This window comes from Athalia rosae, chromosome 7 (genome assembly GCF_917208135.1).
Source record: "Athalia rosae chromosome 7, iyAthRosa1.1, whole genome shotgun sequence".
Taxonomy (NCBI): domain Eukaryota; kingdom Metazoa; phylum Arthropoda; class Insecta; order Hymenoptera; family Athaliidae; genus Athalia; species Athalia rosae.
In genome coordinates this window covers 5,379,809-5,399,430 of record NC_064032.1, presented here as the reverse complement: position 1 = coordinate 5,399,430, position 19,622 = coordinate 5,379,809, and the positions used below count along the sequence as shown (strand labels likewise).

Here is a 19,622-nt window from a genome sequence, read left to right as displayed (position 1 = left end):
TATGATCCCCACCGTCCGAAAGCGGAGAATCTTTCAGCGTCGTGGGTTCGTCGTTCGTAGTGTTCAGCTCCGTACTCCTGGTTTTACAGTTCTGTTTTGATTTTCATCCTGCAACGTAATTTTTCTGTTAAAAGATCCTGATATTTATCGAAAATTACGATGTAATTAAGAAATACCTAAGCGTGAAAGAATTACACAACGATAGGTGAGCAGATTTGAGAATTTTAATTCTTTTATCATTCAGCCATAAGTGATGATCACGATTTACGATTTATCATGTATTTCACGAGCATTTTTTTGTCACTTACGACCAATCAACTAAAACGTTATCGATAATTGAACCTTTCAAAAACCCGCAATACACATTGTTAATTGACAGCTCGTGATTAGAAGGGCTCTATCTCCCACTGTGTTAAACATCTGCAAATATCTTCATTTATTCATTTGATTCTTGAATCCAAATAATCAGCTTGTAATATTCAATGCCGTCTGTGCACGTATGTACGTACACATACTAATTACGCATCAATCTCGCGGTTTGATAAAGTCTCAAAGTTTCTCTCATTATTAAAATAATTAAATCTTGAATACGCAGCTCTTTCTCGCCCCATTCAATTATCTGCATCAGCTGTCATCGTATTCTTCACGTCCCACAAATCCAATTCACATTTTTCCAGCTAAAATAATTCATGATCTAGCCAGTGTCCATGCAAAACATGGTGCAGGAGTCTGAAAACTGGCATCTTCTGACCTCAAAACCTCGGATAAATTGATTTGAATTCATACATCTCAGCGATTAAAGATCTGGCATGAGTACCACAACATTTTAAACACGTATGGTAACCAGACTCTCGTTTTCCAATCTGTAGATCAATTTAGCTTCTGGAGACCTTGATATAAAGTACAAAGAACATTTTCGTTTGTTTAATCTCTTGATCATAAGATCAGATATCGCGACATATCAGCTCATTGAAAGCATGAGATATCCATCGCGTGCCAAAATCTATACCACAACTAGAATTTAATTATTTTTGACATTGAACGTGATTGATAATATATTGCGCTATGCAATTAAGTTACTACTCAATGCTTTGTAATAGCCTCATGACATTGTAAGTTCTCTGTATTATTCGAATTTAACGCGAGTCAAATCTAAGAATTATCCTCAATAATTGAAACGCAATTTTATTGCATTTGAGATTCTCATCACTCGATACTTTTCCAACGAATGGTGTTTCTTAATTTTTTTGATTGTCGTAATGCTTAATGAAGAACACGAGCAAACACAGAAGGCTGACCTATAAATAGACCTGGCGTGCAACCTTGTATATAAATTATGTAAACGTACACAGCAGAGGGTACTTCTTTTTTCAAGTGTCAATATCTGTAATTTAAAATACCCTGAGGCTTTATTCATAAATATGATTGCAAAAGTTTTCTACCTTAGAACTCAGAAAATCAACTGGTCAGGCCACATGACTCATTGTCAGCTCAAGTTTCAAGTTTTATGCTGCAGTTTTGACGTGCAGAATAATTGCAAGATCGTTAAATTAATTTTCACTGCAACAAAACTTTAGCTAACATAACCCTTTAATTTTTTCAGGAATCTTTTGAGCTGTGGATTGATTATAGCGTTAAAAATAAAAAGAACATATCAATGGCGATCATTTACATGTTATTATTATGGTTGTTCTCAGATGCAGTAGAACGACAAAAGTTACAGTAGTTTAGAACGCTGATAAGATATCACAAAAATAATCATCTTATTTTACTTGTGCATTAGGAGTACAGATGAACGTTAAGTAGCAAACAATAGCCCAAGGTTTGGACATTTTTTTTTTCACAAGTTATGCACAGACCTGGCTATTTGGAGTTGATTGAAATGTCGCCAGCCGTTTTCGTTTCCATACTCATTTAATTGTTCGTATAATTTGCATGCCATCATTTTTAATCTGACGAATTTTTTCTTTGTTTCAGGTTGAGAGTTGAATATATGTTTTCAAGGAAGCGCACATATTAGAGGTATAAGACACAAAATGGAGCTGTTAGCATCTCTGAAGCGATCTTCGGTCGTCCACCTTATGTTTGCCATCACGTTTTTCACGTCTGGATTGATAATTAATCTACTACAATTCATACTTTACGTCGGCCTTCGACCGTTTTCCAAATACCTGTATAGAAAATTGAATTATTACCTGTGCTACTCATTCTACTGCCGTAAGTAACATTCGTCGCATATTTTATTTGAACAAAAACTGCATTTTGTCGATAATTTTAAGCTTACGTAACCAATGAAACAGGGCGCTTTTTTTAAAGCCCTCCCATGTGAAAATATTGCTTACAAAAAATTACCAATTGCAGTATGCGTTACGAGTGAAAGTTTGTTGACTTTACTTTGACTCTGAAACCTGTCGATTTGAATAATCACACGAGTTGATGGATGTTGAAAATGATTCACGATTACCATAAATTGTTACTCCGCTATAACGAACTGATTTGTGTCAAAGCAGAGATGATGCGTCCCAAACATCAATGTATAAGTTATGAATTAAAATGTTACAGAATTAGTATTCATGGCTGAATGGTGGTCCGGAACAGACGTGATATGTTACATAAATAGAGACGAGTTTGACAAATATTACGGCAATGAACACGGATATCTATTGATGAACCACAGTTACGAAATCGATTGGTTAATCGGTTGGATGTTTTGCGAACGCATAAAAATGTTAGGGGTGAGCAGCGGCGATTAATTTCAGCGACGCATCGTTTATGATCCCATTACGACTCCTCTGAAACTATTTTCACAAAATTACAGAACTGTAAAGCTTACGCGAAGAAATCAATCCAGTATATCCCGACGCTGGGATGGGCGTGGAAATTCGCAGAGAGTGTATTCCTCGAAAGAAGTTGGGAGAAGGACAAGGAAACTATCGGCCAACAAATCAGAGAGTTGGCTGACTACCCGGACACAATGTGGGTGAGTACGGAACGTTTAGCATTGGGTCGATCGACGACTTTGCTCCAAAAGCTTGACCGTCCGATGCATCGAATTTTCAGCTATTGATGTACGCCGAGGGGACACGTTTCACGCCGGAGAAACACGAAGCCAGTCAAAAGTTTGCGCAAGAGAAAGGTCTGCCGGTACTGAAACATCACTTGACTCCTCGCACAAAAGGATTTACAGCAAGTCTTCCACATTTAAGAGGCAAAGTGGGTGCCATCTATGATATTCAGTTGGCTTTTAAGCCGACGGAAATTGTTAAGCCCACTATGACGAATCTTCTTCTAGGAGAGAAGGTAGAAGCTCACATGTACATAAATAGAATTCCGCTCGAGGATGTCCCCGAAGGGGACGAAGCTGCTTCGGCATGGCTTCACCAAATCTATCAGAAAAAGGTGAGCTACATCGTTGGGTTGAAAATTCGTCGTAGACTTTGAACCGGGAGACCGACATTCTATGGCTTTGATACCTCGTTTGATACTGATTTTTATTTTTGTCGTACAAGGATCGGATGGCGGAAAGTTTTGTACAAACCGGAGACTTCTTTGCCACCAGTGGAGTCCCTCCGACAGGGAGCTTCAAATTGGGAAGAAGATGGTACTCTCTAGTAAACACCACGTTATGGGCCATCGTCGTTCTAGTTCCCATGCTCTACTATCTTATCAAACTACTATTATCAGGTTCCACGGTGTACTTTTCCATCGGAGTTGGAATAATCATACTATGTAAGTGACAATCGTTTCGCATCCCATTATTCTCCGTTGAAAATTCTATTTCTAATCACTCATATTTTACTTTCAGTTTTCCTGTTAATGTACAAAACCATCGGTATGTCTCAAATAAGCAAAAGCTCTTCTTACGGATCTGCAGAGACTAAAAAAACTGATTAAACAAAATACGACACTCATAGTAATGGTCTTTCGGTTTAACAAATACGAGAAAAATATCTACAACAAAATATACATAACAAAAAATTATTATAACATTATTGCAAGGTGAGATTGGACTAACTAATGTAATTAGTGTACGAACAGCGATTACGATTATTATTATGATTATGGTTATTAATGTTATTATTATGATTATTTTTTATTATTTTACGAAAAAAACCTCTTGGAACTTGGTTTTTATGGCTCATATACAAAAATGTATGTGATGCAGTTTATATACATATATATGTATACCTATATAGGTATATAGACGTGCGTATAGTTTAAATAGAATGTCCATCTCCCTGAAAATAAACGAAAGAAAGAAACAATGTTGGTTTCTAAGAAGGAGGGAAATAGAAGAAATAAATTTTTCATTTCATCACTGGTATCGGTAGACAGGAACAAGTTGGAATCGTTCAACGTTTAACGAAACGTAGTTCGAAAAGATAAATTATCGCTTTGTTTAGGTTGGAATACCAAAGCGTTGCTTGCACCTTGTATTTAACTTATGAATTTTAAGGAGAGTGTTCGTTACGAGAGGAATATAACAGCGCGTCTATTGACTCGACTGAATATCCTTGGCAACTTCAACGGTGGTGAAAATAGACTTATGATCAAAAAGATGACGACTGTGAGACTGAAACAATGATGACGATACAATGAGTTTTAATAAATGTGCGGTATTAAACAGTCTGGTTATCGATCGTATGGAAATTGTCGGATTTCAATAGAGTTTGGCACAAAATAAAGGAGCTACTTGTGTATCGGGAGACCTAAGTAGGACACAACGCAGTGCACAAGTATACACTTCTGGCGTAGTCTACTGATATATTAATATATTCACATTGATATTATACTTATTGTATATGGTATTAGATGTGTTTGTGTTCAAATTTTTTTAATATCTAGTGACTGTTATTGTTAAATAGACAGCTTTTTAATCCCAATGTTGTCGATTTTCTTGCTCTAAAAAGAAAGAAAAATGAACGTTGCACTTTTCAGTACACAGAGTTTAACGAACCAACCGACAGCGAAAAACGCTGGTATTCGAACACTGGTTTATTCGTCGTTGATCAACTGCGAACGACAATAAAGGAACTACGCCCTTCACCAATGGCTGCCCGAAGAAATTATGGAGCGCCCGCGATCCAGGTCGAAAATTTCCTACCCTCGTTACCTCGCGTTCTCCGCTTCGAATTTGTGGTTCTCGGCAGCGTGGTGCTTTTCCTCATATCCGTTCATCGGGCTCGCTTTGTACTCCACCATTTTTAACTTACCGTTGGCATCGTAGAACCCGTAATGTCCTTTCACAGATCCGTCGCGGAGACGTTCCTCGAGACGGAAGTGTCTGTTCTCTCTGAAATTGTCGACAAAAAATACACCATCATTCGCAATGTCTCGCGCAGTTTTCATCGCGCGCGAAAAATGCTAACCCGTTTCCGGTGTCGTATCCAAATATGTACGTCTGCGGCCCCTCGTGTCCATGTATTTGAAAATTTATTCGCTCACCGTCCTGCGAGAGTTTCGGATGATCTTTCTTCGCCTCGATCGGACGTCTATGAGCTCTCGCGGGCCGGCCGTCCGAGCTCTGGCGAAAAATAAGGCGGAACAAAATTTCGTTCAGAAAATGAAAAACGGAGGCGACGATGCGATTTTATCTTTACCTCTTCGGTAAGTTCTTCGGGAAGCGGATCGTGCTCCCTGTCGTAAATCGGCCTGTGGTTAGCGAGATACTTCCGGTTATCGTCCCGTTCCGAATTTTTCAACTTGTTCCGCTTTTTCGCCGTCCTGTGGTTCTCGAGCCTCTCGTCGCTCCCCGTTTCATCGGCCTGTTTCTTCGGCTTTCGTTTTTCGCTACCTACCCAGAATTCTTCGTCTTCGTACTCCAACCTCGGAGGCTGCATGTAAAGCGCCGGCGTTTTTGGGCTATAATAATTCGGCCATCTTTTCGATTCCTCGACGCTCTCCCCCTCCCTGTATTCGCGATTCGTCTTCCTGCCGCTTCCGCTCTTGCTTCTTTCGAACTTGGACTTGACCTTCGAGTTTTTTTTGCGCTTTCCGGCCTCCGGGTCAGGCCGCACGTTCCGACGGCCCTGGAGACCGTCGCCACTTTTCTTTCTATCGGAAATCTCGAGCCGCTTCCACGCCGATTCTTTTCGCTGATTTTTCCCGTCCTTCTGCTTCTCCGCGTCAGTTCTGGGCCGATTTCCGGTCTGCAGAGTCACCTCGGACGGCGCGTAGTAGAAAACGTATTTCGGCGCGTTTTCCGACGCCCCTTGGGCCGCGTCTTCGCGGCGGTCGGAGCGCGCGCGGATTTCGGCGTTTTTCAGCCACGGAAAACCTTGGGATATTTCGTCCAAGGTCAGCATCGGGACGTCGGAATACCGAGTGAAGGAAATTTGGGACATTTCGTGCAGTTTTACTACGGATTCCGGAAGCTGGTCGCGTTTCAAGAGCGTCGGGTAGGCCCTCGGTACCGAGACGAGAGCGACGCAGACACCGAAATTGAGCTGCAAAGAAAAAGAGAAAAGAGGAGGGCTTAACGTCGTCGTAAGCGAACGCGTTCGAGACCGCTTTTGATCGATTGAATTTTTCCAGAAAGCGGCCGATTCTTGGCACCTGGTCCATATAATCTGCATATAATGCCGGACCGCTTTCACATTTCGTTACGGTTTACCGCGCTCCACCTGAATGTCAGCGATTAGTTGCGCGGCTTATTTCTCGCTGGACACTTATTCTTATTCTTATTTTACGCGGAAATTGTATCGCGATTGCGATTTAGTTTCTACATATAGTATACGAAACGGGTGTGACGACGAGAAAGGTGCAAATGTTGGCTGTCAAATTGCGGTAGAAACTCGAACAAATATCGAGAATTGAAAACTAGGATGATGTCGGTAAAAATAAAATAAAAAATAAATGATGGATATTAATAGAGAAAAATAAAGGATAAAAATAAAATAAATAAAGGATCGGTAAAAATAAAATAAAAAATAAATGAAGGATATTAATAGAGAAAAATGAAGGATAAAAATAAAAGGAATAAAATAAATAAAGGTTCGGTAAAAGTAGAATAAAAAATAAATTAAGGATATTAATAGAGAAAAATGAAGGATAAAAATAAAAGAAATAAAATAAATAAAGGTTCGGTAAAAGTAAAATAAAAAATAAATTAAGGATATTAATAGAGAAAAATGAAGGATGAAAATAAAAGAAATAAAATAAATAAAGGTTCGGTAAAAATAAAATAAAAAATAAATTAAGGATATTAATAGAGAAAAATAAAGGATAAAAATAAAATAAATAAAGGATCGGTAAAAATAAAAAAAAACAATAAATGAAGGATATTAATAGAGAAAAATGAAGGATAAAAATAAAAGAAATAAAATAAATAAAGGTTCGGTAAAAATAAAATAAAAAAAAAATGAAGGATATTAATAAAGAAAAATAAAGGATAAAAATAAAAGAAATAAAGGTTCGGTAAAAATAAAATAAAAAAAAAATGAAGGATATTAATAAAGAAAAATAAAGGATAAAAATAAAAGAAATAAAGGTAAAAATAAAATAAAAAATAAATGAAGGCTATTCGTCGGTAAAAATGAAAAAAAAAAATGAACACTAATTTCTCGTTTGATTTGCCGTACGTGTAGTCGTTTCGCAGCTTTCCTTGAAAATTTTACGACTGCAGACGACCGCCACGGATGATTTTCTTTGATATTTTATTCAGCTTCCCGCACTTTTTAAATTGTATGTATGTATATAATGCGGCGTGGTCGATTCATTTAGCGGAAATTAATTCTACTCACAATAACTTTGGCCGAAATTGTCATTTCGGAGTGGATGTGATCCAAACGCTGTGGAGATATCGACTGACGATGATAATCGTATAAGATATTCAAACCTCCACGCCGTTTCGGTTTGAACTCTCTCCTCCTTTCCTTCGACTATTGAATCCCCTACTATTCTTCGTCGCGAGATTACAGAGAAAAGTTCTTGAAGGGTCTTCAGTTCTTAGTGATCTGAAGTTGAAGGATCTTAATACCGAAATTCAAAAGTTGTCGGATTCGGGCGATTTTTGAGCCAGAGAGGGAGTATTTTTGGAATCCGTTTCTTACAGCGCTTTTCTAATGTAATTTGACACCAGGTATGCGAATCCACCGAGTAAATCAAGCTAGGAGTATAACGTTCTTTGCGATAACTCTATTTTTCCAGAGCTGAAGTTCACTTTTTTCAATAACGTATTCTCACACCTTTGTCCAATTTTTGCTTTTCAGGTGAAGCAGTCTGGCCCCTCATCGGGGTTACGAAAGTATAGATAATTTTTATAAATTATATAAGTTATGAAATACATTATGTACGATTGTCCTATATACAGAAAGGTTTTCTCTTTGTTGTTTATAAGAACTAACTGCGAAATTATTGTCCGCACTGTTATATAATCATGTAAAAATGGATCCGTAATATAGGGATTATACGAGATTATTTTTAAGCGTTAACTGAATCCGAAGCTGCTGTTTGAATTAATTCATCAATGAGACTGGTTAATCTATCGCTAATTTTCCGTTGTGACGAGCAGTAGCTCAATTAAATTGACTGATGCCTGTTCCCGGAGTCAAACTAGACAAACGATACGCCGATCAAGCGATCAAAAAGTGTTTTTTCATCCAGTTTGCAAAATTACAAAATCATTCTTGTGACCATATAGGCTCGGGATTTTTTCGTATTTGACATTGAATGTTCATAAATTATCTTATTCATGATGAGCTTGTTTATTTTTATCACTCAATTGATCTATTAATCGAATTTTGGCAATGTACGGTAAATTTTCTACTTTTAAAAGCAAAGAGATTTTAATATCTCCGTGATTTTTAGTTGCTATTCAATTTTGTAATCAGATTCTTGTTTACAGGATCAAAGAATCACTGCCTTATCATCATTTTTTAATTGTTTCCTCATGTTTCCTGATTTTTTTTTATTTTCTCAATGGATTTTTGATCAGATTCTTGTTTCCAGGATCCAAATACAAAGAATCACTGGCTTATCATCATTTTTGACTTGTTTTTTCACGTTTCCTGATTTTGTTACATTTTCTCACTTGATTTTTAATCAATTACTATAAGATATTCTCTATCTTTTGCCAATGCCCAACAATATTCAGGTGAAATATCACGACATCAAATTTATTTCATGATTTTTCTGGACTTTTTCAATTTTTTTCCAATTTTTTTTTTTTAGATTTTTTTCCCATTTTTTAATTAATTTTTTAATTAGCACAACTCCCCAGGGTTCTGAAGGTCCCTAATAACATGAAATCAAAGTTCCACCATCCCAGATATATTCGCAATTTTTTTCCAATTTTTTCCGATTTTTTTTCCGATTTTTTAATAATTAATTTTCATTTGTCCCGCCCCTGGGCGGGTTCGGGCCCCTAAAACTCTTCATACGGCCCTAATCTCTTGGCCGCGCCCCCATTATTTTGGCCACGCCCCTAAACGGTTCGAAACATTTCGCGTGTGGCGCCATCACGTGAAATTTTTGCGAACCATTTTTTCTAGTTTCTTGCTTCTCGACATCAGGTAACCCAGATTTATGTGATGCGGGTGCGAACGCCAATAGGGGCTGCGATGGTGTGACTTTGGTTGCATTGCATAAGGCGCCTTCAGGGCCGCAGCGAAGATGTGCTAATTAAAAATGTAATAAAGAAATTGGGAAAGATTGGAAAAAGTCGGGAAGAATTTTGCAATAGATTCAAGTTCGTCTTACTTCACCTGAATATTATTGGGCGCTAGCAAGAGGTAGAGAAGATCTAGTTATTGATTAAAAATCAATTGAAAAAATGAAAAAAAAATCAGGACACGTGGGGAAACAAGTCAAAAATGATAATAAGGCAGTGATTCTTTGTATTCTGATTCTGGAAACAAGAATCTGATTACAAAATTGAACAGCAACTTAGAGTCATGAAGACATTACAATTTCTTTGCTTTCCGAAGCAGAAAATTCGCCATGAAAAAAAAAACGACCTTGAAAAATTCGATTGATTGTAGATCAACTGTAAAACTATTTCGATTCGAAACACTAAGAGAATCAAAGCTGTCGCTATAATTCCTTCATGCGGAATGTCCTTCTATTCTGCATTCGGACGTTACCGCAAAAATATCAAACACAATCGGACGGATTTTTTTCAAACGAAAGATATTCTCATATTTTTGACCGACACCTCATCTCTTTGTTGCGTCCCCTCCGAGTGACCAGACGGAACCGCCATTCCTGGCATATAGATTTGCTATCGAGGCGACCATTTTGATTTCCCACAAGGACTGCCCACCCTCTCTGAGATCGTTCTCCATTGGAGATTCATCTTCTCGAGTATCCGATTCCTACCCCCTTCGAACAGACGCCGAATATTTTAATATCCTCCTCGTCCTGCGGTCGCCTTCGAATGCAGATCGACGATCGACGCCATCATTTTGCAGCTGTAATTTATGAGAATGAATCAGACTTGCTTCGGGAAGTTCGAACGATAATTGTGAAAAAAACTTCTTCCCCCCTGATTACTGAGATATTTCGCACGTTCGGCTTCGGGGCGATTAGACGGCGACAGAACGTCGTCTTCGCCGAAGAAAAGTCCACTTCTTCGTGCTTCTCAAGGTCCTGAAAAACATGGCGGACTTCGCGCGCGCATGCGCCATATTGACTCTTATTCGTAAAGTGAAAATCAGTGTCTATGTCAATCGACTCGTGATCGCAGGCATGAAAATAATGCGCCATGATTTTCGAGGACACGGATTTACTCAGCATCCGAATCGTCGAGTCACGAAATTGCAGGAAATCGATGTAAGTTGGTTGCTTGCCAATAATTCACTTCTCATTTTTTGGAAATAAGCATCGGGAATAATATCATCGGCCAATTACGTCCTGATTTTTATTTCACCAATCACAAACGGACTCATTACTTTCAATCACGTTTATTATCGACTTACAATCACTCAAAAACGAATAACAAAGGCTTCCTGACCAAAAAAAAATGAAAATCGGAGGCCTGGATTACACGTGCACATAATATCAAAATACTTAGTCACGACTTTCGAGCGACAGGTAGCGATGAAATTTTTCAAACTCATCTCGAGAAAGAGAGCAATCTCGATCGTTGAGGTTATGTCGCTCATCCGTTTTCGACATCGGGCATCATCCGGTCCCGTGGGATCGAAGGTTCGAACGAAGATTGACCTGAAAACGATATCGCGCGACTGAAAATTGAACTCGATGTAAGTAGGTTTTGCTCACCGTGGTGCGTTATTCGAATATTTCTCAATTTTGAACTCAATCAGCTCTATAGTTTGGCAAAATTCGGTGCCACGCACTCTGACGAATTTTAATCTTGGCGGCGGGATCTCTTCTCGAATTATCGAATTGAATCATGATCAAAATGTAGCCTACGACGGTGCAGAACATCTGAAATATCGAGGACAAATTAAATTACGAATCGCCGGATCGGGATCGCTTTATCGAAATTCACACGTCACCGTGTAGAGGATCGAATAGTCCAGAGGGAAGAAACCGAAAGCCGAAACTACGACGGGCGTCTGCAGCATCTGGAGAGACAGCATTTGGATCTGCGAAAATAAAGAGAACGCTTCGAAATTGGAATTGAAAAAATTCACCGACTAATCGGAGACGCACGCGGCTTGGTTCCATCTCAAATCGCCCAGCGAGGTCGGGACGAAAAATTCAAACGATCCCAAAAAAAAAAAATATATCATTCGTTGACGAATTTGAGACGACCCGCGTATTTCGGCATTTTGCTGCAAAAAAATGTCCATGTTCCACTACGGATTTTACAATTTTTTTTGCTACTACCCGTTTTCACGAATTTCGTGAATCTAATTTTTGTAAAAAGTGCTATTACTTTCGAACCAATTGACGGATTTAGGTCAACTTTGTCTCAAAATGTGCGCTTTATATTCTACTTTCTGGTGATTCCAAGTTCACTCAGATCGATTCAAAATGGCCAAAATTATCCGATTCAATGTGAAATAAAGCCAGAAAAATTGGAACGCAATTTTTGGCAATCGTATGTATTTTTTTCTTTCGCTGACTTTTTTCGAAATAGTCTTCAAACGGTCCCAACTTTTCGTGCAAGTTCCATCAGTGGCCAAGCATTTTAGAAGGAGTTATGAATTTCTCTGTATCACGAATTTTCGTTATTATTATAATTTTATAAATTTCGTTACTTATATAATTTTACAAATTATTTTTTAGACATATGATACAAAGTAAGTTTGCGGTGCATAAAATTCAAGCTATTTCATAATAACAAAAAATCATAACTCCTTCGAAAAAGCTTGGCCGCCGATGAAACTTGCACGAAAAGTTGAGACCGTTTAAAGACTAGTTGGAAAAAAGTCAACGACAGAAAAAAATACATACGACTGCCAAAAATTGCGTTCCAATTTTTCTGGCTTTATTTCACATTAAATTGGATAATTTTTGCCATTTTTAATCGATCCGTTCGAACTCGGAATTACCAGAAAGTAGAATATAAAGCGCACATTTTGAGACAAAATTGACCTAAATCCGTCAATTGGTTCGAAAGTAATAGCACTTTTTACAAAAATTATATTCACGAAATTTGTGAAAACGGGTAGTAGCAAAAAAAATTGTAAAATCCGTAGTGGAACATGGACATTTTTTTAAGCAAAATGACGAAATACGGTTCGTCTCAAATTCGTCAACGAATGATATATTTTTTTTTCGCATCATTTGAATTTTTCCTCCCGACGTCGCTGGCCGATTTAAAATATATGGAACCAGCCAATTTTGCCCGTACAGGTGCGGCCTAACGCAGTGTCGTTCGTCGCTCGTTTTCAGCTACAAATCTAGTCACGTGACGCTATTTTAAATTTCCCACCCCAACAACGCGACAAAGCTCAAATCTTTAAGCTACATTTTTTTAAAGTGCCGGGGAATTTCAAATAGAGTCACTCGACTGGATTTGTCGTCGAAAATATACGAGACCGCAGAATTTCTCACCTCGTTTTGCAGATCGTGAGGGCGATGCTTGATCCAGACGCCGTTGAGAATTTTCGGTGATCTCCTCACCTGGAAAACCCAAAAACAAAATGTCGTTCCTCCGGAAATCCGGCGGGTTTTTTTTCCGGCCAACCTAACCCTACTCTCACCGAGTTCTGAACGGAGGCGGAGACAACGGCAACGGCGTATAGTTCGAGGACGAGCGGAATCATCCAGAGCACCGCGGTGCCGGCCATCCAGACCACCTCCGTAAACATGTAAATCCCGAAGGAGAGCGTCACCAAATTCGCGAAATAGAAACCTACGGTAGCGAGCACGGGGAGTGAGAACAAATCCACGGTTTTATCTATCAATTCGGTTACGCGGTGGTGCAATTCTTGGATTCTCTTCAGCCTTTCCAACGCCTCAGATCTGCCGAACCCGACGGCCCCGACGTCCGCTACGTTCAGACGGGTGGAGTTCGGTGTCCTCGATCTTTCGACGCTGCACAACGCGGACAGAGCGTCGTTCAATTGTTCGCAACGTTCCGTTATCAATTCCATGATGTTCGCGAACAGGAAGAGGACCAGGTGAAAAACGAAGTACATCCCGTTGCCGGAAACTAAAATTATCAGAAAATGGCGGGCGGTAATGGCGTCGTTGAATATCCAACTGGCGATGGACAATTGGTTCTCCGCCATCGATATCAGGCAGTAAAAGTAGCCGAAACGTCGGGCGCGGGTCCTGAATAGGCCGGGGTAGTCCTGCCGGATGTTCAGAGTGGCGAGGATCCGGTCGATTTCCACGAAGGAATTGAAGACGTCGACGATTACGTCCCGCTTGCTCCGATTGGTTAGAATCACCGCGACGACCGCCACGGTTCCAATTTGCTCCGTCAGAACGTCGGTGGTAATCGAGAGCCTGTCGTTTACGGAGAAATTCGCGGAGAGTCTCACGTAGGACAAGGCGATGCCGCTCAGCAGATAAAAGATGGCGGCGAAGAAGGGGTAAAGTACGTCCGGCGCGGAGCCTTCGACGGCCATGTTGTTTTTCAACGCGAACGGCGCGAGGCCGAAGATTTTCGTCGCGCGGTAGAGGAACGTCAAGTGAGCGTTGGACGTTTTTAGCATTTTTTTTTTTTTTTAAAACCTATTCACCGATCGCCGTCGATGTGCGTTTCTTTCCGATTTCCGCTTCGCACTGATCGTTAAAATTTCGAACTCTGTAGGTTATTACGCGGGGGATCGATAAACGGCGTTACCTTTTTCATGGAACTGATATTTACACACGCGAAGAGTAATGGCGATATTGCCGTTCGCTAATTTTTCTAATCGTACGACAGCCTGGCGAAATAATTCGAGTCGCCACTTCGCAGGATTAGCTTCTAACCGGATCTCGCAAACATTCATTTCTGTAAGTGCTCGTTATTTTTATAATCGCCTATCGTTCATCGGTCGTAAAATGAACACGTATAACTCCATGCTCGGCTGCCCCATATCGCGTCCATCGATTTATTAAATATCATTTTTCACCGGTATTTTTGGAAAAATACCCTCACCGCAATTTTTCAAATCTCTAATCTGCGGAGATTATCACAAAGTCGATTTTTCGAACGCGAATGGAACGAAATGATTGTAAAAATATAGGGGAAGGAGGGGGGGGGGGGGGGGGGCTAATTAGAGTACCACAAAAAAAAAATTGTTTTTTTTTTTCAATTTTCTTTTATTAACTTCATTATTTGTTCGTTAGAGAATTTTGTTTTTCCTCACCTAATTTTCGGAGGACGCCGACTGTTTTGCCCGATTTTTGTTATATTTGTTTTTTTTTCTTCTCAAGGTGACCAAAAATCTTTTTCATATAATTATATTTGATCTAATCCCCCCCCCTTAATTGTTCTACCAATTCGTTATCACAACCGCAACGTCTGACTAAATTTCTCTTGAATATCTTCGACAATTGGAGAGCGTGATATTGGGTTATTTTTGTGCCGGTTACAAACAATACGTGGAATTCGGCTCTTATCTGGTTCTTAATCTTATTAATCATTTATTGAGTCATCAATCTTATTTTACATATTACAATATCTACTTTTCGCCGGTGTTCGTTTTTTCGATAAAAAAAATGAATATTTCTTAGCAATTGAACACGTTGTGGGTTGTGGGTTTCGAGTAGAAATAAAGATTGGATATAAAAATCAACGTTTAATTATATGTAGATCAATAAATATGTGATTAGTTACATCGTTATTATATCGATATCTAAAGTGCGGCTATGCAACGATTGGATTCTCGTTGTACCTCCCAGGTACCATCTCTGACTTTGATGACCACCCCGCGGTTGCAGGTGATTGCGTGGCTCTGCGAAAAGAAGGGGAGAAAAAAAAAAGGTAAAACGTTAAGCGAAATAAAACTCCGGTATAAAACGAGGGGTAAACCGGACTCACGAGTATCGCGGATTCGTTGCTGATCGGATAAGCGTTGAGAGCGTTGCGACGACACGTGTCCAGTGCGCTGAATCCGTCCAGACTGTAGGTTCGGAGTTCAGATTTTGCTTGGGTGTAACAACGCGTAGCGTCCTTGCCCGCCGCCGTCGATTCCTTCGTCGCTCGCTGCGGATGGGGAAACGGCGACGAAAACAAAAGGAATAAGTATCACGCGGACAGAGATCGGGGAAAAAAAAAATTATCATTTTCCATTTTTCCGTTTTTTCAATCCATGTAATTTGTATTGAAAAATTCTCTGTTTTATTTGAACTAAAAAATTCAATTTGAAAAATTTTTCATTTAGTTTTTAATTGGAAATTTGTATTTTTCAATTTTTTATTAATTGAAAAATGGAAAACTCCGATTTTTCGATTTTGCATTTCACCATTTTTCATTAATGGAAAAATGGAAAAATGAAAATTTTTCTTAATAATAATTTTGATTATAAAAATAATCATTATTATTATCATTAAAGAATGTCTTATTATTACAATAATTATCACATGGTAAATGAATTTTGTTTAACAACAATTTTCTACAATTATGAAAATTCACACTATTTCAGTTAAGAATATCGATTTTTCGGAACGCTATATTTATTCCATATTTAGGAAGATATTGCAATTTAAATATTTCAAAATAGTGTTTTTTCAAATGATTGTCAGATTTTTGAGCTCAGGAAGCTCAAAAATATACTATATTATTATTATTCATTATTATTATTATCAAAAAAAAAAATTATGCGTTTTTCGATTGATGAAAAATTGAAAAATGGAAATTTTCCATCTTTCCATTTGAAGAATGACGAAATGGAAACTTTCAATTTTTTAAATAATGAAAAATCGAAAAATCAAAATTTTCCATTTTTCAATCAATGAAAAATTGAAAAATATAAATTTCCAATTAAAAACGAAATGAAAAATTTTTCAAATTCAATTCTTCAGTTCCAATGAAATAGAAAATTTTCCAATATAAATTGCATGGATTGAAAAAATGGAAAAAATGAAAAATGATAATTTTTTTTTGCCGATCTATCTTCCTAACCTAAAAACGCGAAAACAGAACGTTCGACTCACCTCGATGCTCGCGAGCGTCGGATTCACGATCGAATTTATCTGCTGCATCGAGTCGATCTTGGCGTCGCTCAATTTGTTGCTCAGAGTGCTGTAGGCCGCCGCCATCTTGAATAAGAGGGAAGGCTAAATTTGAATTCCTGAGGAGCTTCGCCCTCGACGAGTCTCAACTTTTTCCGAATCGCTTTCTTACCTGGCAAAGGCACAACGCGGCGACGAGGAGAGAAACTGCGAGCTTCATGATCGGTCCAACAATAACTTTCTACGTAACTTCAAAGTTTGAATTTTCGCGGTGCTGCTGATTTCGGCTGTGCGTCGCGCGTTCGACCGTGGAGTCTGTTGTGGAACGTACGGATATCCAGGTACTTATAGCCCCCCCGGTCCCCGATAAAGAGTCGGAAGGGAATAAGATCGAACGCGAGGTAGGGGAGATCGGGGGCAAAAGTCAGATAAGAAAAACAAAATACGCGAGGAACGTAGGCATAATTTAATCTGCCGGCGCGCATAACGGTTCGAGGAAAACAAGATATCGCGCGCTCTCGGTAATTCCCCTGCGCTCGGTCTACTTTGTGCGTTGACAAGAAAAAAAAAAAAAAAAAACTCCCGTACACATCGCACGCGTAATGGGCACGTGACCATCGCCTCCTACTTTCGTATTTTTTTTGAACGACGTTTCGAAAAACGTACACTTGTGCAAATTAATTCGAAGCAGGTGAGATCGCGACGGGATATGTATATAGTCGATTAATTCCGCGGAATTCTATTTTAATCGCCATTGATCGGATAAGAACAAGTAAAAAAAAAAAAAAAACAAAAAAGAACAGCTGCAGTTCTAAGAAAATGGCGAATCGACCGCCGTAACGGGGAAAATAGAGAATCGGCTGAAAAAAAAAAACGTTTCAAATTTCGAACGCACAAACGACGCGGCTGATCGTAGACGTGATTCGAAAAAAGAAAATTCCGGGATGCGATCGCGTGTGAAAATAAAAGAAAAAAAAAAAAAAAAAACGAATTCGGAGTTTCATTTCACTCCATTCGTCGGTGCAGACGGTTGGTTGCGTTATACACGGTTGACGAAATAATTTTCGACGAATTTCGTTCCGTCGGAAATTTTTTCTCATCCTTTTATTCCCGTCAATTTTTCATACCGAGCGCGCACTTTGAATCGTTATACCGCACGTAACGCGCCGCAGGTCCGAACGATTCGAATATACGGGGTGTCCCTCGAGTCCCCGAACAGGCGATTAGTATATTGGCTAGGATAAGAATTATTTTTTCGAAAAGATAAAGGATACAGGTCTTTTACGACGCGATTTCAGACGAGAAATTCAATGGACATTCCGATTTTTACCTTTGAAATTACCTTCAAGATGATATCAAGGTCAAGACGGTTTGTTTTTTTTTTTTAACGGAAACACCCTTTTTTCGACACGGCGGTGACGAAATTATTTCCAAAAGGTGACCATCAAGGCCACATCCGACCACTGAACTGAGGTTTTCCAAAAAAATGAAAACATGTTGACCTCGAAAATGACCTTAAAGGTCTCCATGATTGGGTCATGATTGGGTAATTCATGATAGGGATTGAGAAGCTACCATTTTTCTAATTCTAAGATATCCCACACCTTTTTTGAATTTCAATCGCTTTGTAGCGATCTTCAAGGTCAGAGAATTTCCACGATGTCGGTACCTGATTCAATGTGAAATTTCCCTCTCTATCGATCGCCGTTGTCAGAAAAGGGTGTTTCCGTTCAAAAAACCCGTCTTGACCTTGAAATCATCTTGAACGTCATTTCAAAGGTCAAAAACGATACGTTCATTGAATTTCTCGTCAAAAATTGCGTCGTAAAAGACCTTTACCTTTTCGAAGGAATAATTTTTATCCGAGCCAATAGATTCGCTGGTCCCGGGACTCGAGGAACACCCTGTATAACCGTAAAAAGGTATTTTACTCGAAAACGAAAATATAGCTTTCTCATCTCCGGCGGATATATGGGCGCAATTTTATCGGTCGGAATCACGTCCTTGTTCATATATGTATATAAAAATAACAAATACACGACGACGACGACGACGACGACGATATTATTAGGTATGATGCGATATCGCATATCTCGTTATCGTCAAACAACATCTTTTGCTCTGCAACTAACTAAATTCGCGTTCAACGTTTAATGTATGTTTACTCAAACGTTATGCCCCGAAATTAGAGCCGCCCCCGCTATAGTTGTTCAAATATTAATAATGCGCCCCATCGAAATTGAATCAGCTGCAGATTAGCCGTTTTCGCGAACCGAACGCTGCTTTATAATTGACTCCCCTGACTCCGAGGGGTTAAGAGTCACGTGACCCTATGGAAAACTCGGAGTAAAAAAAAAAAAGCCCATCGACGACGTCCTCCTAACCTGACCTAACCTCCGTGTCTCTTCTAATTTACAGAACGATCTCGTTGGATTCGACGATCGGGAGGTAGGAATTCTAAGAGTGCAGATATAAATGACGACGAGTCGAACCTCATTGGAAAAGGATAGAAAAGATTTCGAGGGAATGAGAGATATTTTTATTTTGTTGAAAACCAATTTATTAATGTATTTTTTTTTTTTTTTAAATCACTTTTCGTCTTTCCTTTGACTATACCGCGCTATCGTTATCATTTATTTTACACATTTTCGATCGTCGACTCTTTCGTCACGTGCGACGAATTTTCATGATTCTCTTTTTCCCTTCGCCTCCCCCTTATTATTATTATTATTATTATTATTATGTAATTATTAATTTTCGTTTCGGTTCTCTCGATGCGCAGAGAGAGAGAAAACAAAGTAATCTGATACAATGTATGTTAAAAAATTTAAGGTTACGATTAATCAACTGTATATAAGGATATATAATTTCAATGCATACTTTTTACGCATGTGTATAGTATATATATGTATATATATATATACTATGTAATAATTTAATTATTGTACTTGAAACTCCTAAATTATATATAACAATATTAATGTATATAACATATGCCCTACAAAATTCACTTTGTAACTTAGTCGTCGTTATACGACGCAGCGATTCAATTAATCACGTGTATAACCTCTCATCATCGTTATTCTCCGTGAAAACCTGAT

General features: G+C 38.8%; 4 protein-coding genes and 1 long non-coding RNA gene across 5 annotated transcripts; 2 read left to right on the top strand and 3 right to left on the bottom strand.

Annotated features, from left to right (window-relative positions):
* Nucleotides 1-59: 59 nt before the first annotated feature.
* LOC105693876 (1-acyl-sn-glycerol-3-phosphate acyltransferase gamma-like) lies at nucleotides 60-3,933 on the top strand. The gene is made up of 7 exons (XM_012414090.3): nucleotides 60-205; nucleotides 1,978-2,217; nucleotides 2,563-2,735; nucleotides 2,819-2,980; nucleotides 3,061-3,399; nucleotides 3,510-3,729; nucleotides 3,806-3,933. Exons 2-7 carry the CDS (start codon nucleotides 2,037-2,039, stop codon nucleotides 3,892-3,894), a joined length of 1,164 nt encoding a protein of 387 aa, XP_012269513.1. The 5' UTR covers nucleotides 60-205; nucleotides 1,978-2,036; the 3' UTR covers nucleotides 3,895-3,933.
* A 45-nt stretch (nucleotides 3,934-3,978) lies between these two features.
* LOC105692930 lies at nucleotides 3,979-8,472 on the bottom strand. The gene is made up of 4 exons (XM_020856426.2): nucleotides 7,743-8,472; nucleotides 5,601-6,446; nucleotides 5,370-5,524; nucleotides 3,979-5,293 (listed from the first exon to the last, which is right to left on the bottom strand). The coding sequence occupies exons 1-4, from the start codon at nucleotides 7,764-7,766 to the stop codon at nucleotides 5,110-5,112; spliced, it is 1,209 nt and encodes a 402-aa protein (XP_020712085.2). The 5' UTR covers nucleotides 7,767-8,472; the 3' UTR covers nucleotides 3,979-5,109.
* A 2,413-nt stretch (nucleotides 8,473-10,885) lies between these two features.
* On the bottom strand, nucleotides 10,886-14,353 carry LOC110117479 (putative gustatory receptor 28a). Its single transcript, XM_020856708.2, has 5 exons — nucleotides 13,116-14,353; nucleotides 12,967-13,035; nucleotides 11,460-11,549; nucleotides 11,221-11,388; nucleotides 10,886-11,163 (listed from the first exon to the last, which is right to left on the bottom strand). The coding sequence occupies exons 1-4, from the start codon at nucleotides 14,073-14,075 to the stop codon at nucleotides 11,257-11,259; spliced, it is 1,251 nt and encodes a 416-aa protein (XP_020712367.2). The 5' UTR covers nucleotides 14,076-14,353; the 3' UTR covers nucleotides 10,886-11,163; nucleotides 11,221-11,256.
* Nucleotides 14,354-15,131: 778 nt separating this feature from the next.
* On the bottom strand, nucleotides 15,132-16,854 carry LOC105684891. The gene is made up of 4 exons (XM_012398637.3): nucleotides 16,694-16,854; nucleotides 16,504-16,608; nucleotides 15,389-15,553; nucleotides 15,132-15,302 (listed from the first exon to the last, which is right to left on the bottom strand). Exons 1-4 carry the CDS (start codon nucleotides 16,739-16,741, stop codon nucleotides 15,204-15,206), a joined length of 417 nt encoding a protein of 138 aa, XP_012254060.2. The 5' UTR covers nucleotides 16,742-16,854; the 3' UTR covers nucleotides 15,132-15,203.
* A 142-nt stretch (nucleotides 16,855-16,996) lies between these two features.
* LOC125501625 lies at nucleotides 16,997-19,020 on the top strand. Its single transcript, XR_007279221.1, has 2 exons — nucleotides 16,997-17,212; nucleotides 18,940-19,020. It is a non-coding gene; the product is annotated as an uncharacterized LOC125501625 (long non-coding RNA).
* Nucleotides 19,021-19,622: the final 602 nt, after the last annotated feature.

Bases quoted from the DNA above. Each gene is read 5' to 3' on its own strand.
- LOC105693876 (XM_012414090.3), top strand. From the start codon at position 2,037: ATGGAGCTGTTAGCATCTCTGAAGCGATCTTCGGTCGTCCACCTTATG. The intron at 2,981-3,060 runs GTGAGTACGGAA...TCGAATTTTCAG, and splicing joins ACTACCCGGACACAATGTGG to CTATTGATGTACGCCGAGGG. The intron at 3,400-3,509 runs GTGAGCTACATC...TTGTCGTACAAG, and splicing joins ACCAAATCTATCAGAAAAAG to GATCGGATGGCGGAAAGTTT.
- LOC105692930 (XM_020856426.2), bottom strand. From the start codon at position 7,766: ATGACAATTTCGGCCAAAGTTATT. The intron at 5,525-5,600 runs GTAAAGATAAAA...ATTTTTCGCCAG, and splicing joins CCGAAGAACTTACCGAAGAG to AGCTCGGACGGCCGGCCCGC. The intron at 5,294-5,369 runs GTTAGCATTTTT...CGACAATTTCAG, and splicing joins GGATACGACACCGGAAACGG to AGAGAACAGACACTTCCGTC.
- LOC110117479 (XM_020856708.2), bottom strand. From the start codon at position 14,075: ATGCTAAAAACGTCCAACGCTCACTTGACGTTCCTCTACCGCGCGACG. The intron at 13,036-13,115 runs GTGAGAGTAGGG...TGGGTTTTCCAG, and splicing joins CCGCCTCCGTTCAGAACTCG to GTGAGGAGATCACCGAAAAT. The intron at 11,550-12,966 runs GTGAGAAATTCT...TTATTTTCGCAG, and splicing joins CTCACGATCTGCAAAACGAG to ATCCAAATGCTGTCTCTCCA.
- LOC105684891 (XM_012398637.3), bottom strand. From the start codon at position 16,741: ATGAAGCTCGCAGTTTCTCTCCTCGTCGCCGCGTTGTGCCTTTGCCAG. The intron at 16,609-16,693 runs GTAAGAAAGCGA...CTCTTATTCAAG, and splicing joins CCGCGTTGTGCCTTTGCCAG to ATGGCGGCGGCCTACAGCAC. The intron at 15,303-15,388 runs GTGAGTCCGGTT...TTCTTTTCGCAG, and splicing joins GCAACGAATCCGCGATACTC to AGCCACGCAATCACCTGCAA.